Genomic DNA, 19,402 nt, shown 5'->3' on the forward strand with positions numbered 1-19,402 from the left:
TGATGCTAAAATGTCATTTAAAATCTATATACAGTATGATCCAGGAGCTTTACAACTCTCTACAACATCCACAGCTTGACCATATAATACTGTCAGGCTGGCGTAAAAACCTTTTGTTTTAGTAGCATTAACTTCCTGTGCACTGGACTGGACTGGAAAGAGTTCTGAATGGTCCCTATCTGGTCCAGCATGTTACCTGTATATTGAAACAGCTCAGAAGTGCTGCTCTGGTTCTTCATATCCTCATAGAATGGAAACAGAAGAGGTGATAAGACAGAACCCTGAGGGACACCTATAGTTAGGAGCAATTCATGAGACAATAAGCCATTTATATAAAGTCTTTGGGCAGAGTGTGTGTGTAAGACTGCCATTTGCTTCTGACTCACTAAGATAAAGTGTAATAAAATTAACCTTCTTAGTCTGAAAAAGCTGAGATCAATTTAAAAAAAGAGCTCATGCAATAGATTCTTGGTTATACAGTCAATTAAAGAAAGTACCACGTAAGGAGTCCACACAAGTCCAAATTCCTGGTGACTGATAACCTAGAGGTTGATTTGTGTGAATTGGATTGCTCTGGGTTATAAAGTGAAATAGTGGTAGGAAATGGAGTTTATTTGGATGGCACATTTCCTCAGACTTTCACATTAAATGAGATTAAATGCAATACACAGCTCTCTATGTCTAATCACCTTTGTATAATCAATGCTTTGCCCTGCACTGCTGACAGCGAAGATTACAATTCACAGTTTATATTGGCAAAAGGCCTCGGTGGTTAGGTTAAACTCAGACATCATGCTGGCACGATTTCATTACAGTTGGGAAATTTAATAATCTTGTGGTCTTGGTTTTACAGCTTATCTTATGGCTTGTACCTTTTCCAGCAGTCTGCAGACCAAGCAAACAACAGCTTTAGCTTTCATATAAACCTGAACCGCAGGTTAAACAGCTATTTATTACCCATCAACACTTTAAACATTGGTTATTAATATTTAACAAGATTGAAAGTGGAAAAGAAGTGGTATTGGTGGCATTCAGTATCATGCTATAGAGTTTCAGCACTCCAAATGGAGTGAATCGACCCCAATGCAGTCTCTGTAAAGTTCTATCTAGCTTAGGGCTGTTAAACTGAGGGTCCTTTTCCATCTGTTCTTTCATTATTCAGTATGAGTGTCTCTGTTGTGCTGGGGAGACATCCATCAGCAAGGCTCGTTTTTATACCTTACCGCTCTGAAGCCCAGCACCAGCATGGCTAAGCAGGCACTCTGGTTAGAGAGGACAACGTGCTGTTGATTTATTCACTGCTTTTTAATAAGTAAGAGGGGTGGGCTCCCTCTCCTTTTGTTGTAGTGCTAAAGGAAGTAAAAAGCAGCACTTTCTTTTCTTTTTTTTTTCCTGATCATGTTCAGATGGACTCCTGATGGATTTCTTTGTGCCATAGAGGAAATCTTCTAATACTGGAGTGGTAGCAGGAGGGTTGCCTCATTTCCTGTAAAGTAGTGTCTTTCCAGGCAAAATAAGCATATCATTTTCCCTACTGCAGATTTTTTTTTTTTTTACTCCACCAACTACAAAAAAAAAACCTCACCAAACATGCCTGTAGCATTTTTTGCTGATGATGGAAAACTACCTCTACTTTTCTTTGATTTATCCGGAAAGACCATGCATACTTCCCACCAGCTGCACCAGAGAGAGCTGTTATTCTCTCTGCCCACACTGGCCGGGGAGCCAGAAGAGAACATATGATCCTGCTTGGATGGAAAAGAGAAAAATAAGGATAGTGGACATAAACACAACCCTATTATGTGTCCTGTTTTCTCAGTGCACACTCATCTGTTAGAGGAAGAAGCCTTTATTTGTCACATACACATTACAGCACAGTGACATTTTTTTTCCGCATACCAATCAGAGCGCAGGGTCAGCCATGATACTGCACCCCTAGAGCAGATAGGGCTAAGGGCCTTGCTCAAGGGCCCAACAGTGGCTCCCAGCTCAGGGGGCTTGACTCATTGACTCCCAGCTCAGGGGGCTTTGATGGACATTTTCACACAGACTGTCCTGTTCACCGAAAAGTTTACGTTGACAAATGAATGAACAGCGCAATATTGCTGTGAGATATTTGATATTTTGATTCACTAAAATGTAGAATTTCACCAAGACTGATCAATAACATAGACACAATGGTAAATATTTCATTGCTGCATTTTAAAAAAATGTTAGGTGGTCTGTGCTTTCCATGTAGTCTTAAAGCAATTACCTGTGGCTGGTGTGCTACGTGTGACACTGATTGACTTCTGATTATTTCCAGTTTTCTCCATTAACAGCAAAAACCACACAAATCCAGAGAGACTCCCTCTGGCATTGAAGCATTTCATTTCTGTTTTAATTGACATATGTTAACAGGGCTAACTGCCTCATTGGCCTATTGAACCTCATCTCAGACTGTAAGTGATTAATGAGTGCAAGTAAAATGTGTGATTGTGTAAATCAAGGGCAGCTAACAGGCTGCACTCATGCTCACATCAGTGACCTGTCTCCAACTTCCACACAAATGGGTTGATTACTTTTCCCACATAGTGCTCCCACTTATCAAATGTTTTTGTTGGCCGGAAATCTAACTAAACTAAAACAATGGCAGCTAAAATAATGCAATAATGTATGGCAAGCAAGTTAAGTAGTTCATTGCATTAATACAGACACAAACAAGTTTATAAAAGTTTATTGTAGTGTAAAACATAGTCATTATTCTTTTCTAAGAAAGTGTCTAAGGTCATACATCGTGTTTGCCCGCTTGACAAAGTCAGCAATTTGTTAGCTAACGTTTGGCAGTGAGCCGCAGTGTTTTCTCTTCACATCACATACAAAACATATTGTCTGAGTCTGGCTACAAAGAATATATACATTCCAAATAAAAACCTTCGTTGTGCAAAACTCAATAGCGAGTTTCTTTTTCTCTCTTTTCCACGAAACATGTTTTGTTTAAATATATACATACCAAATAAAAATCTTTGTTTTGCAGAAGTCAATAGAGAGTTTCTTTTTGCTTTCCTTTCCTTTCATTTCTTCCTTGCGGTTCATCAGGAGACTATGAGTATAGATAAATAGAAAGAAAGAAAGAAGAAAGAAAGAAGCTCAGATGAATAATCTTCTCTGTCAACGCCTAGTAAGGCCTTCTGTCCATACTCCTGAAGGTCCTACCCATTTCTTGCTTGCCTTTTTTTTTTTTTTTTTTCCTTTCATCTAGACACCATGATTGGATCCAACCTGATTGGATCATTTTTGCTTTTACAGACGTACTAATATTAGTTGATTTATCCAGTTCCCAATTCAAACCAAAATCCCACAAATCTGTCGTGGAGATCCTGATGAGTTTATATTGATTTGTCTGTCATTACACTTGTAGTATGAATGGTATATATAAATATATATATATATATATATATATACGCTTTCTCACTGAGTGTAATTCATTCAGTGCTGGAAACTCCAGAGTAGGGGTATCTAGACCTCAGAGCCTATTCGTATATAGATGTGTTACCACACTAGTAGCACTTGTGGAGGTGCAAATGGGATCCTGTCTTATGGGAAGGTTGCTACAGTGTTTATACTGAATGTGCTGAGAATTCAGAGGTGTCTTGGATGCAGCTGTGTGTGAATATGAGAGAGAGGTGGTTTGGGAATCTTGTCAGTCAGGCTGAAAACAGGGGCACAGCCCTCCTGGGTGCTTTGCTCTTTCTGAGGTTGTTGTCTTTGTGAGGGAGAGTGTGTAGAGCATTTTTGTGTATGTGTGTTGGTTTGTGTACATGGCCAATAGATTGGTTGGGGCATGTCTCCTGATAGCTGTCTGGATGACTGACATGGACTGACCTTTTCAGTCTGACAAGTATTCCTGCAGAGACAGAGCTTACGGCTGCGTGTCCTGTTTGGGTTTAAACACAGATTTTGTATCATATATTTAAGCATGAGGAGGCAGGTGTTGTAGCTCTAGAGTCTGGGGTTTGATCCTGATCCTGATTATTGAAGATGAATGAATATTTAAACATAAATAAACCAGTTTAAATAAGCTACTAAACATTTCAATGCTCAGGTTCAGTTTCAAGCCTCAGTTGGCTTTATGTGCATAATGCAAGCAATAAAATAAATTGGTTTTAAAATGACAGAAAAAAAGCTACAACTGAAGGCTTGTTTCCATCAAATTTAGTTTTTGAGATGAAAATGATTTTACTTAATGATGTTATTTCCTACAAAGATTTTTGCCTTAAAAAAATGAAAAGAATTACAAGAATTTTATGTAATTCACAAAAATGATGTGTATGTATATATTTAGTTAATGCAGTCTAAAGCAGGGGTAATGGTTATACCACAGCACTGTTGAAGCACTGTTAAATTCTCGATTCTGATTGGTCGGCAGCTCTGACAGTAGTTCATGCTGTAAATCAAATCACAGTTTTATATAAATATAATAAATTTATTTATATAAATTTATATAAATGCTTGTTCTAATATATTTCTCTAGTAACAGCTGGTGGATGTGCTACATTATGTAATGTCTAATAATAAAATAATGTCTAAAAAATAGTTGTTTTTTTTTTTGTAAGGAGAACCTTTGTCAAAGCTAAAGGTGTAACTTAAGATTTCAGACATCAGACAAAAAAGCTTCAGCGTGTAGAGAGAGAAAAAAAGAGGGGCTGATGAGGGAAGGACTGTTAAAATTATACAAATGATAACAGGAACTAACTTTACTGACATTCCACAACATTAAATAACTATAAACAGATAAAAATTATGACGTGATTGTGTAATAAATAAAAATTGTTAGCATTGGAAAATTGCTGTGGTATAAGAGGAGTAAAACCCTCTAGAACATGCTGTTATTGGAAAATAATCAACTTAGGGGTGGTAACAGTAACTCCACTTTGAGTCTGGCAATATCACACCACCCTATTGTTGATTATTTTCCTCTAACAGCATGTCCTGCAAGGGTTCATATGTGAGATTAAAGCAGGAAATACAGCCAACATGAAAAACAGGAAAGAAAATGACATGGAAAAAAAACAATTTGATGGAGGCACAGTCTAATAACAAATCAGTAAAGGAAGCTATCATGGTGTTATTCTCATGGGAGCTGCGACAGGAAGTGACAAGGGTGAGATTTGACAGTTTAGCCTCTTATTAAAGTTTGACGTTTCCATTACTGACTGATGCGGGTGACAGAAACAGAAAGGACAGAATCTACAAACTACTCATTTTTATCATTTTTTCGACTCAGCTCATCTCCCCAATTAATGACGCGTAAAGGAGAGGGAACAAGAACAAAGCAAGTGGTCACATGATGCTACTAGGTGCTGAGGGTAATTTCATCAAATACAAACCTCACGTTATTTTCTGGAAATAAACTAGAAAACCTGTTTTTCTCAGTACGGCTGTCCTGCTCTGATACCCTCCAGCTTTTAGCACTGATTTGTCTTGGTGTGTGATGAAAATCCTGTCACATGACACTACATTTATAAGCAAATATGTTTTTTCCAATAGAAAATACTTTCCATTATATATTTTTGTTTGTATCGGGATGTAGGGATTCAATGCTAATTTGACTCAGAGTGCCATGATGTGATTAAAAAATGATTCTTGTCACAATTCTATACATAATATTTTTTATACTGTCTGACCACTTATGACTTTTAAAGCATAAAGTAAAATGTTGCACCTCAGCTCCAGAGCGAAATCCCAGGAACGAAACTTGCAACTGACTTCTTAATTCACTTTGCCCTTTCTGAATTATCTACAAGCTTTGCTACTTGCTCGAGATTTCTCCATTAAGCAGGAACAGAACCATTATATAGGACTGTTTTTTCCTCCAGCTCCAGATGGGAATGTGTGATGTGACTTCACGTGGGTTGTGTTCCCAAAATACTTTAATTCTTCAAATCCAAAACTGAGCTGGTCTGAGTTAGTCTGTAGCAATTCCAGTGGCACGCTGCTCAAGAAACCAGGGTCAGCTTGCTCGTAAGCGTATTTATTTTGCTCTAAAGCTCATCCTATAATGCAGTATTAAAAAGGAAAAACAAAAACAATGTTTTAGCAGAAAATATTGCAGCTTTTCAGCTCGCTCAGTGATCTCTACTTCTTTTTGGCTCACTGTTCAAACGAGAGGGATAGAGAGAAACACAAACAGTTTGTTAATATAACAGCACAGATAGGTGTCAGGTGTGCCATGTTAATTAGCTCTTCCCCAGACAGAATCCACCCAATAAACTACGCCCCCATATGCATCTTGGCTAGTTTTTAGTGCACACACTAGGCTATACCTTTACGTTTCACCACTCAGTTAGACTTGTGGCCAAAAATAGGTATTTTGGGTTTTTGTAATTGTTGGCTTTTCATTGAAAATATAAATAATACCACAGAATTCAAATCAGAATCGTTTAAATAGAAAATCAAGATCTAAAAATCGATTCTTTTTCTCACCCCTATTTGAAACCATCCAGTCCTCTGTATGTAACTTCTCTCTGATTTCTCTCTCATCTCTCTTCATTATTCACTGTTGGTCAAATTGAAGACCATTTGAAGAGAAGCAGAAAGAGAGAGAGAGAGAGGGAGAGAGAGAGAGGGAGAGAGAGAGAGAGTTCAGTCTGCTGCTCGCTCAACCCTGCAACACTCATCTGTGTGCTGTGATGCTTTTGGGAAACTCATCTCTGGTTACTTTGTAGAAGTTTTCTTTCCTAACTCTCTAAGAAAGTAAACAGGCACCTTTGCTCACTTCTGTTTCCAGCAGCGAAGTGCAGATGCAGCAGTTCAGGCTTTCCTAATGCGTTTAGAGACGTAATTGCCTCCGCTCATATTTCATCAGGGATTTCTGCATCTGTCGTTCTTGGTAGCATGACCAACCAGATTAGCTCGACATAATGTCTGCTTCGCTCACATTTACGACCTGTATGGAACAGCCATTTCAAATCCACAATAAGTTGCTAATATGTTTAAGTGGTTATTGATTTTAAAGTAATTTTTCCAACTGGCAAAGACTTACTGATCATCCCCAGGCTGCGAACTGCTTTAATTGATGGCACTGGAGAAAGTCCATTAGAGTCCATCTCTAATTTCTGGTTTGCTAAAAGATTCTGCTTTAATAGACTTTGCTTTATTTTATGGAGGCTAAAGAAAGTGCTCGTGCCATGTGTGTGTTGGTGTAGGAGTTGGAGGAGCGTCTGCGGCAGCAGCACCACATGGAGCTGCAGTCCCTAAGAGAGGCCCACAGGCAGAAAATCGAGACACTGAAGCAGCAGTCGGAGCAGGAGCTGCAGACGCTACGCTTCGAGCTGGAGGACGAGGGGAAAGCCATGCTGGGTAAGACACACAGTGATGAGGTCCAGGCTGAAGGACGTCTCATGGTTGTCCCTGCTGAGAGGACACAGTGGATTTGAACTCAGTGGTGTGGTGGGCAGATTTCAAGGCACACATTTTCTTCCCACATAACCACAGAGCAAAATGTAAAAATCTTTTTGCTCCAGGCGTACGGTAGTGTGTGCAGTACAAGTTCAAGGACGCATCATCCGCTCTGCATATCTATCGGTTTTAGTGTACACTGTTAGAAAAACCGGCTCTTGAAGGATAAATAAGGATTCTTAGCCAGGTAAAAGGGTTCTACTTGGAACCCATTCTGATAGGGAAACACTATCACTAAGATTATTCATAGAAATCTTTTATTTTTAACTCCCTAAGAGTTCTATGAGTGAAGCTATTGAGTGATTCACAGGCATTACTAATAAGCTAAAGGGTTAAATCGCTAAATCCAAATATTAATTAAGTCGTCATGAAGCTCAGGACTGTCCCACACCAAAATTGTTGTTAAATAGTACAGTGAGCATAATTTTCTGCACTCTTAGATCATTTTAAATAGACCTGTTAAAACTACTCATACAACTAATTCATTCATTCATCATCAGTAGCCGCTTTATTCTGGTTAAGTTTGTAGTTATCCAGAGTTTATCCCAGGAACACTGGGTGTGATGCAGGAATACACCCTGAATGGAACGCTAATCCATCGCAGGGCACCATACACATACACTTTCACACCTAGGGGCAATTTAAAGTCACCAATCCTTCAATTAGCATGTTTTTGAGTAGGTGGAGGAAACTAGAGAATCCAGAGGAAACCCGCATGGACATGAGGAGAACATGCGAAACTCCACACAGACAGTAACCTAAGCTCAGGATCGAACCTGGAAGCCTGAAGCTATGATGTGGTGATGCTGCCAGCTGTGCTACCACTAACACAACTACTAATAATCATTATAATAATAACAACAGCATTAGAGAAGAATATTTAATTATGTAGGGTGGAGAAAATGGAGAAACTTGAAAGATCCATTCCAATGGAACAGTGCAAAATCACAGTTTGGTAAGGTGTCTTTGATATGTTATGATTATTACAGTTCTAGAAACACTTTTAAACATGACAAATGGCACCTTTAACAATGTGTGGCCACATTTACAAAAAAAAATTACGCAACTAAGACTTAGCACTAAAAGTTTCCTAAGCTGCTTGCAAGAATTCAGCATCTAAAACTGCAGTGTTATGGAGCGCTCGTGGTGTATGGCTCCAGGTTTAATTAAAGTTTTCCGAGTCTGAATGTGATTTTCCTAGCGACTTTCACACTGAAGAATTATGAGGCAATGGCACCAATTTTCTCTGAAATGTAACCATAAATATGAGAAACTGTACAGCGCCGAGAAGACGAGACCGAGGGAGAAAATTGCTATTGTTAGAATGAAAGCAATTACTTCTTTGACTTGACTTTTGTGCGTAGAACGTCAGTGATTGATGATTTTTAATATAACATAGAGATTCGTGTCACAAGAATAATCTCTCTCTCTCTTTCTCTGTAGCGTCTCTGCGTTCAGAGCTGAATCATCTCCACGCTTCGGCTATAGAGCACCTGCGGCAGACTCATCAGCAGGAGACTGCAGCTGCCAAGCAGGAGCTGGAGAATGCTCTGGAGCAGAGCAGGATACAGGTGATGATCACACCTTCACCCTCCGGTCTAATGATCAGTGTGCGGGACAATAGTGCTGATTTTACTGCAGCTTCAGCTCTCCTTCATTACACTTCTGCTAAACAGCTAAAGTATCAGCTCAAACTTCACTGCTACTCAGCCAATGGTGTGTCCAGGTGGCAAAATGGGCGTGACAAGACCTAATTAGGTACAGTACAAGGTTGCATTAGCTAAATATCTGAATGGTCACAATCTGTTTAAATACTGAGATTTCTGGAAAAATCCACACCACTGACTGTCACAGCAGGGGTAAAACATGAAAACAGTGGTGGGAAAAATTAAACGTTGTATTATACACTTTTATACAGTAGTGTTTACCAACAATATCAGTCTTACCACTACACTACAGCACATGTTTAGCAACTGGAATAGCAGAATAGTTATCACTACGCTACCTTCACTGAATACATTTCTTACTCATGCGCACTATAGTCCCGGGCAAAAAAAAAAATGGGCCAAGCCCAAAATGGCAAATCATTGGTCAGAAAATTAGCGAGATTTAAACAAATGCACTCCTGAGACCTCCTGTGCCACCACTTGCTCGTTTACTTTTGCTGCAGTGAACAAGGAAATTCACTTATATAGTTTTTTTTGTATGCAAAGGTAAAATCATGATAATGATTAAAATGTTTGATGTAAAATTCAAACTAAAACATGTCTGGGTGTACATTTTCCAAAAACATCTTCTGGGATGTTTTTTTTTTTTTTTTTTTTCTTAAAAGATTAGTCATTATTTGGATAGCTGCCACACCTGATGCAGCCCTTCAAGGGCCACAAGGCTTAAATATTTAAAGAAATCAAAGGGAAAAGCTCCCAAACTAACTTCCTTTATCTATTTGTTTCATTCTTGTTAATCTCCTATGTTACCAATGATTTATTCTTAAGACCATTAAAAGCTTAATATTTTGCTATTTTGGACTTGGCCCATTTCTTTTGCCCAGGAGAGTATATGCTTGCAAAATCCATTCAACAAGATTTTCCCAATCATTTTTCATGTGGGTGTGAAAGACGCTCATTTGCTTCTGGGAAAGGTTACATCTGCTTCGCACCAGCGTTATGTAGGTGAACTATGACCTGTGAATTCATGAAGCTCTGTCGTGTGTGACAGTAGAAAGCAAGAGGGTAGGACTAGGGTCTTGTTGTTTGTTAAAACAAACTGGAGGATCTGCTTATTATTAAGCATCAGTTTTTGTATTTCTCTTCAATCTGGTCACACAAGGAGGCTAACACATGCTTCCTCCAAGCCGCGAGAAGCCAACTACTACATCTTTTCGAACTACCGCTCCCACTACATGACACTTGAAGGAAAGTGCTATCCGCCCTCTTCCGCATACATGAGCTTACAGAAGCCCATGATTGGCTAGTGTCTCTGTGATTGATAGAGGAGAGAGAGTATGCTGTCCCTCCCACACAGAGAGCACGGCCAATTTTGCTCCAAGGCTGTGGCATCGTCAGGATTTGAACTTGCGGTCTCCCTACAATGGAGCGAACACTTTTCTGTTGAGCAAAAAAAAAAAATAGCTACGTTTTTTGTTTCCAAAAGTAGTACATTTTACTTATAAGCAATTTCCGTGTTTAAAACTGATGTCATCAGGACACCAGAGTACCCTCGTACAATTGGCTAAACACACTTCAACTTGGCTGAGATAGATTGTGTGCGCCACACGGATTTGAGAAATTTTCCTTTTGAAATGTAAAAGATGCAATGAGCCGAACATGCACCTTCTCAGTCTGCTTACATTTCTCATTAATTTTGCTATTAAAATGGACAAAACTTGCTGCTTAAAATCAGTTCTTAATATCAGTGATGGGAACGCAGAACAGCTCACAGCACACCCATGTGAAAAGAAGCTAGTTAATCATAGTACACTGTCAACTTGCTACAGAATAAGAGCACAAAAACCTTCAAACTTTAGTGCTCATGTAAAACACAGGAGCAATCGTTCAGGACTGTCGGATAAGGAAATGAGTCAGTGTGGTTGATATTTAGTAGAGACACACACACACACACACACACACAGTGTAATAATAACCCCCTGTGGCTCTCATGCTATAAAAGCACACTCATTTGTCTGCATTATTCTGCATGTCTCTAACTGCCGCTTATTAGAAACCGAAGATTCCACTTCATCTTCGCCGAGTGAGTAAACATTACATCATCCTCGTTCACACTGGTGCTGAGCAAGTGCAAGGCTGGAGGCCAGCTGGAGCTCTGTGACTTCCACAGCAGGGTCTCATCTCTGTTTAACCCACACCTTCGCTGATGTCACTCCCGCATCAATCACCTTCATTCAGTTCTCATGATCACTGCGCCACGTCCTGCAGATGGCTCATCCAGATGTTCTTTCACTGACACACATCATTCATTACAGAAATTCAGTATGTTTCGAACCAGTCAAGCACTGAAGTTAGCAGTAGAAATTTTTAATTATCTCACATCCACCAGACTGCACTGATGACACATACACACAGCGTGTGTGATTTCTCTTTGTTAATGATTGTATGTATGTATCTATAAATTTCCCCCGTCACCACCAGCTGTGTTATGAGAAAATATGAGGACTGTCTGTATACACCACGAATAGAAGATTTTGCTAAAATGATGTACGTATCCATCAAGATACCAGAAGGTATGTGTACAGATGTGGACATGTCAGGTTATAGCCACCGGTTTAGCGTCATCAATACTCACACTCATAAAGTAACAGATTAAGTCTGTATTTAATAAAAATGCAAATCAAATGAAACATATTATCATCCTAATCATTTCTAATTCCACCTTCAAACTTAGACACTGTGTCCTACCTGAGTGAACTATTTACTGAGAAAGAAAGTGATTCAGCTTCAGGTTAGAGCTAGGTTCTGTAACATCCTTTTGTCTCTTTTTATAGATAACAGTGTATCAGCTAGACTAAACAACTCAGTGCAGTTAAGGGTGTGATTTAAAAAGATGATTTGTGCAAGCTGACCAGTAATTCAAGAAAGTAGTACTTTCCCATAGTTAAAGCAAAACCAATTCAGGGTGTTTTTGGGCTATTTTTCAGCTGTTTTATTAGTGCAGTTAAATTCTCATAAACAACAGCAAAGAACGTGCCAAAGCGCACTTCACTTTTTTAGGCTACTCTGTTAATGGAAACAAAAATAAATCAGTGCAATAAATGTGCACAGTAATACTGTACGTCTGTACTGTGTATCATAGTGCACTATTTAAGGACATACTAATTCTTAAAATGCAGTTGTGTGGACCAACCAGCATCTCATCTGATTGTTGATTCTGAAACTGAGATCGCGCAGCATGGAAGCTCATGTATTTCAACAGAGCTGCCTTTATGAGCTGCCATGATTATCTTTGACCCTAGTAGCGTCTGAAAATTCATCTGGATGAGCCTCAGGAAGCTGGCACACTGAAAAAAATGATATCTTGGCAAGTATAAATCTCTTGAATATAGTCACATCTATCTGGTATTTCCTATTATAAGATTATAATAAATATAAGATTATTAAATCTATTTTTAGACATTTGTTACTAATTTCAAGCTTTTAACCTTCTTACTCTATTGGCAGAAAATTTTGCTTCTTTTTAAAAATAAATGCTTAAAATTATACAAAATTATGTTAATAGAACAAGACTATTAAGAGAGCAAGCCTATTTCAAGCATGAAATTAAAAAAAAAAAAAAAGTCAAGAAATAGGTTTAATAATCTCATATTTGGTTTCTAGTTCAATTTGACTATATTCAAGATATTTTAACTTGGTAAAATGTCATTTTTTGCAGTGCAGGCAGCACTCTAAGCTAAAAGATTACACAATGTGAAGCGCACCAGCACAGGACACACACTTTCCCACAAACAATCTCACATGATCAATATTGAAAAGACTTTATAGCAGCTTGTCCTTCCCGTCAGACATGTTCCCATCCAGCAGCTTGGGCCTGCGTGAAGGTGCTTTTTAATCAAAGTCTTAATGAGTATTATTTTAAGACACTTTGGCAAGAGATTAGGAAACTTTATCATAACAAGTATGCGGTTTGTAATAACCTGGTTGTAGCTCTGAGCTTTTTGAACGTCCATGTTGTTTTCCACAGGAAATTGTACACCTTCCATAAACCTTTTAATGTTTAATCAAAGAAAATCTATGCCGCCAAATATGCAGTTAGTCTCCCGTACAGGCAGCTGTTAACAAGATGGCTGGCTCTGAGAACAGGAATAAAGCCTTGCTAGTGTCTGAGCTCAATACGTGGGTGATTTAAAATAATTATACCGATCACTCATCATGGCAGAACATTTCTCCCACTTTCTCTGTCCTTCTGTCTATACAGCTTTTATCTCTCTTGCTTACTTGCATTCTTGCTTTGCTGTCTCTTTTCTAATTTTCTCCTCCCTTTCGCTCTCCCTCTTTCTTTCCTCTCTTGTCTTCATTGATTGTTCCCCTTTGAGACATCAGTGTGTGTCTGGTGTAATGAGCTGTGGGCAATGGGCTGGTCAAAGCCTCAGTGTGAAGAATCAAGTTTTATCGTCATGACAATCAGCAGAGCTGCGTGCCACTTTACTGTCCACTAGTTCTCTCTCTCCCTCTCTCTCTCTCTCACACACACACACACAAAACACACATGAACATAAACACCATGCTCGCCTAACATTCAACGACTGCATTAGAGCTGATGAACAGTTTCTAAATGCAGAGCACAAATCCGTCTTCTGGGCAGACTCGCTCTTGCCCATCGTGCCCATCATTACACCAAACTCACGGCTTCTGCAGCTCTTTGATTAATATTGGTGTTTATGATGCACAGTGCCACTGAAGTCTTTTAGGAGATAAATTGGCATAAATACATTCTCTTCTACTGTGGCTTTTACAGCAGCTGATGAATGTGATTTTATTGATTTGTTATCAGCCACTGAGCAGAAGGACAACCGACTTTTCTAACCTTTATAGAGCAGTGAAGTCAGACTACATTAAGCAACATGGCTGTCTTAGTGTCTTAGGGCTTAATAGAAGTCTTCCTTCATTGTCGCTCATTCTCTGTTTGTATGTGAGAGTGATCAGAAAGATTGTATGCCTTTCCGTTGAACTTCGGAGGAAGATGATAAAAGATGCAAATCTTTCCCTGGCAAGGTTATGGAAGCCAAAGTTTCATTTCATATTTCATTTTTTATATTTACTTTTTCTACAGATAAAAAAAATACACATTTACATGTTTCAGATTCTTTGCTCTACATACAGATTCATAATTTAAATATTTATCAGAGAAAAAAAAAATTGTCTAAAGGAATAAATCTTTCTTCACTTTGACTTTTTTTTTCAAATTATTTATGAACTTTCTATTTAAATATAAGAGCTAACTAAATATCTGTATAAAAAGTACAAAAAGTTAAATTAATTTAAAGAACAGAAGTGATATATTTGTTCCTATTAAGACAGGAGCTTATTGGAGTAACTCGTTTCTGTGCCTGAATCTCAAATGCTGTGCTATTGTGCACTACATCGTTTCTACAATGCTATTATGTTATACCCTATGTAGTGTATGTATAGTAAATGAATAGGAAGCTGTTTGGGATTTGGCCTATCTGTGTGTTGGTTTGCTTTAAAAACTGTTTTATTTGTAGATCTTGAATAGTAGAGGAATTATAAAACAGATAAAAATGTGTAATTGTTGATACAGTGATTTGTTTCCTGTAAGGAGAAGTTTATTTAATTTTTATGGAACAAGTCTCCAGTGTCAGCACCTTGTAACAGTCACCTGTACAGGTAAAGCTGTAACTTTGTATTCCGACACAGAAAATCCTTCAGGACAGAAGCTTTTCCACTTACTTTGTTTTTTTGTTTTTTTTGTCATATTAACTTCAATCAAGAGAAAAAGGAGGCTAATGAGGCAGTTACACTTTATAGCTGCTATAACATAAATGATAACAGGAAGTAACTTGTTTCGGGGACGTTCCACAACAACTATAAATGGCTAAAAACTAATCATTGACAAATTACTATGACACAAGAGGAAAAAAGCACTCCAGTACCCTCTGTTATTAGAAAATAATCGACTTCCGTGTGATAACAGTAACTCTGCTTCACGCTGAGCCACACCACCCTGACATTGATTATTTTCCTATAGAAGCATGCACTGTTGTGTTTTATTCCTTACTTAGATTACAGTGTTTTGTGTGGTAGTTAATGTAGTAGTTAAATTGTAACTATGGATGTAATATAAATATAAATTAGAGTTAGTATGGTTAATTTGAAGAGGATGAAAAAGGAATATTCCGTGAATATTCACAAAACCGTATAGGTGAAAGAAAAACGTGGCACAGTTATCTAGAAAGCAGCTGGCCTTTTGCTAAGTGGCATATAGAAAATACATATTGATATCTAAAATGCTGTTTATATTGCTCTGTTTTGAAAAAGACAAGATAACAGGAATATCTAGAGAAAGCTAGAGAAAGTATGTAGAAAGCAGATATGGATGTTCTCGTCATACTATTGCTGTTCTTTGTGTTCTAGTGCTGATAGAAATATCACCAGTCAGAGCTTATATTTGTAGTTCTAGTTCTTGTTGTTCTTGTAGTTAAAGTACCCAACACACACACTCATGCAGTTGCACAGTATGCAGGCAGTGAACCAGAGGACAGAGCTTTTTCCCAAAATGATTTCCTCAGAGATTCTGTCTGTCTGCGAGACGGGACGAAAGCATCAGTCACGGGCTTATGAAGTTCAAAAACTCGTCTAACAAATGAGAGAGAGAGCTGACTGTTGAAATGATACTTAGCATTCCAAGCAGTCTTATCATCTGGCATCCAGACATAGTCCACACATTATGCCAAGTCCACACTAATACTAATGCATTTAAAAATGCACAAGTGTTTCTCGAGTTGGCCTTCTATCTAAACAGAAATACTTTCCAGCATCAAGTAAATGATTCATGGGAAACTGAAGAAGAGCAAACTTTCATTTAATGGCTACCCCGGCCAAAGGTGCCAAAACTTTTACATTTAATGAAAATATAGAGGAGTTTCCGTGCAAAATGTCTGTGGCTGAATCTCAAACATCTTACATTATGTGTGAGGGCACTAAGTAGGGCTTTCCTTTAGGTTAGACCCTATGTAGGGCACAGTGTGAATAGGAAGCCATTTTGAATTTGCCCTAACTAGAACATGGGAGATTTCACTCGGATCACAGGGAGGGAATGTAAGATCAAGTTAAGTAGCAATAATAAAACATTGCTGTGGGTAAATGAATTAAAATGAATCTGAAACTTTAAATTGCTGTTTAAGCAATGGACTTCTGAGGCAAGTGAGAAACTTTGGCAGCCACTACACTAGTCAAGTACTGAAGATATTTCTGTTAGTAGAGAAAGCTCTGCAGTATTTTTAGCTCTGCCCACACGTCCCGACTCGGCTCATGTGGTAACTCCCACCTGAGTAAGAAGAGTAATCAAATTCATATTCAGAATGGGTAAATAAGTACGGCATGGCTTGCTTGGTGATGGAAATAGCGACAATGCGGAGGATTATGGGTAATTTGCTGAGACTTGCAGCATCGCCTAGGGTCACAGGGGTCTGTAACATATTGTATAGGCAGCAGGATCCATAGTTTGTATGTTTGTTTTTTTTTGTTTTTTTTATATAATTTCTGACTATCAACCACTATTGTTATAGTTAGAGTTGTTATTTTGTCACTTAAATGATTGATCGCCTGAATGAATGGCTTTAAAAGGATGCCACTCACTAATGTGCTTTATAATGTTTAGAAATGTATTTTTTAATTTTAAAGCTTAATTTCTTAAACCAATCATAAATTCTGTCACATTGAATCTACAGTAAGTGCAATTTTGCTAAAAGCAGGAGAAGTGCTGTTTATATAAGATATGAGCAGGAATGAAAAGCTCTAATGACTATAATCTGGTTAATAGTTAAATAGCTGGATTATATATTTATAATCTGCAGCAGTCATAAAGTATTATGATTTTTTGTTTTATACTGAAATACACCTCAGGCTGCAAAATGTTTGAGAAATGTTTGAGAATCCGAAAGTATTGGAACAGCAATGCTGATGCTTTTGTTTTTGTTATTGACTGAAGACATCTGAATGCGATCAAAATCTGAATATTATATTGTATTTTATAATTATATTGTCTCATATTCATCCTTTGATCTCAAACCCAGATGTCTTCAGCATATAGCAAAAACAAAAGGACTGCCATTGCTGTTCCAATACTTTCAGTGACTATATCACTAGTGTAGAGCAAAAATAAGTAAGTGAATATGTGAAAACAAAAAAATTATACATGTATACGTACATTTAGCTATTTTAGACACCTAATGCAAATACAATACACAGTCACAAGCTTTGTAGTTGTATAATTACTGACTGTAGTCCAGCTCCTGCTATGCACACTGTGTTGGCCGCCCTTTACTCTGTGCCTCAACAGAATGTCTGAGTAGATATTATTTAGGTGGTGGATATTTTTTTTAGCACTGACACACACTGACATGCTAGATCTAAGTTTTCCATCATTAGCTAATAGAAACAGTGACCTGAGGAGCATCAATGCATGCTTTTAGCTCCAAGACTCACTGTTATGCCATTATTAAGTTACTTGTGAGGTGTGAAATGATATTTACAAAAAATGTAAAACTAGATGAGCAGATTATAATTCAATTAAGCAAGATTCATTTAGTTCTTAAACGCAGCTATAGGCTGGGCTCTGCGCCACAGGAAGAGCTGGCGTTTTAAAAAGTCAGTGCCATTAGAGCGAAAGATTATGTTCATAGCGCCGGCTGATTAAAGTACACTCCACTTAATCATACTGAGCTGCTAGTTCTGCTCATGTATCCCTTAATGTATGATGATGACTATATGTTAATGATGACATTTCAAAATCATCAAGGTTATTATTTTTTTTTATTACAGTATATATATATATACTCAAAGCAGGGCTTTATTCCTGGGGGTACTGCCCCTGAAAAAGTGTCCAGAGCACTGAAGCAATTGGGCAAGAACTATTAGATGTCTTTTCTCATCTCATCTCATTCATGAAGTGTCTGAATAATTTATGCACTAGCCCCATCTCCAAGAAGGGCGACTTGTTGTTTGGCTTTATGTGAAAACAAAGCTACTCAGGACATTTTGGGCCGTAGTAACTTTGGTTGCTAAGAGGAGACACCTGAGTGAAGGCCTGATCCTGTGAGATTATAAGGTCATTGAGGACCTTTGTGAAAGAACTGTGTCTTTTAGTACTACTTGTCAATTGCTCTGCTTTTGTTGTGCAGATCTGGCAACCCCGATCATAGCAGATACAGTGCTTTGCAAAAGTATTCGACTCCCTTAGAAGTCATCAGATTTGTAAGCAGATCCTTAAAAAAAAATAAAACTGAAAAATGCTGCTTTATTCAACCCTGTCAGACTAGTACTTGGTAGAACCACCAATAACAGCTGTAATGACAGCTTTAAGTCTGTTTGGTTATGTTCCAAAACACCCTTGTAATATCCCTTGTATTTTGCTCCATCCATTCTCCCTTCGATTTTCACAAGACACCCAGGTTCTGAGGATGAAAAGCATGCCCAAATGCGTGATGCTGCCATCACCATATTTCATTGTAGGGACGATATTAATTGAAGTATGGTCTGCGTTAGGTTTGCGCCACGCATAGCGCTTTGAAACTTGCACAAATAGAGTATCTCAAGCTTGGTCTCATCACACCAAAAAAAAAAAACACTTCTTCACTTTTGTGCTTTCATATGGCTCTTCTTGAGCAATGGTTTCTTTCTAGCCACCCTCTCATATAGTCCTAAATTATGCAGAGCTCTTGAAATGGTTCTCTGGTGCACCTTCACTCCACTCTCAGCCACTGTAGTCTGTAACTCCTTCAGAGTAACTGTTGGCCTCACTCTGGCTTCCCTCACCAGTCTCGCTCTGGTTTTTGAGTTTTTGAGTTTTGAGGGATGACCTTGTCCTGGTAGTGCTTGGGTGGTGTGATGCGGCTTCCACTTCCTCACTATTGAACCAACAGTGCTTACTGGTATGTCAAACCTCTTAGATATAATTTTACACCCTATTTCTAAGATATGAAATTCTATTAACTTATCTTTAGCTTCCTTAGAATACTGCTTAGCCTTCATTTTCATTCATTCCCTTACATTCATTTCCTTCAGACTGACAGTCTCTTCAATCACCTCAGTTCAACTGAGGTGATTTTTGTTAAGAAAATCGAAACGGTTTAAATATTTCAGATGTGACGGCCAATTATAAGTCAACTGTGTTCTTGTTATGACAATATCTTTCATCTGGAGTTGAATATGAATGAATATGTGTATTTATTCAGACAAATCTCATAAATTCCAAGGGGGTTGAATACTTT

The 19,402-nt window shown here is 38.2% G+C and overlaps 1 protein-coding gene across 2 annotated transcripts in view; it reads left to right on the plus strand.

Annotated features, from left to right (window-relative positions):
• The window catches only part of fam184ab (family with sequence similarity 184 member Ab), a 117,943-nt gene that overhangs the window by 82,833 nt on the left and 15,708 nt on the right, over window positions 1-19,402 (plus strand). For both annotated transcript variants that reach the window (XM_034313817.2, XM_034313818.2), the window contains exons 12-13: window positions 7,188-7,341; window positions 8,884-9,011. In XM_034313817.2, coding sequence (XP_034169708.1) covers window positions 7,188-7,341; window positions 8,884-9,011 — 282 coding nt within the window. The remainder of the gene's footprint in view (window positions 1-7,187; window positions 7,342-8,883; window positions 9,012-19,402) is intronic.

This window comes from Pangasianodon hypophthalmus, chromosome 19 (genome assembly GCF_027358585.1).
Source record: "Pangasianodon hypophthalmus isolate fPanHyp1 chromosome 19, fPanHyp1.pri, whole genome shotgun sequence".
NCBI classification, from domain to species: domain Eukaryota; kingdom Metazoa; phylum Chordata; class Actinopteri; order Siluriformes; family Pangasiidae; genus Pangasianodon; species Pangasianodon hypophthalmus.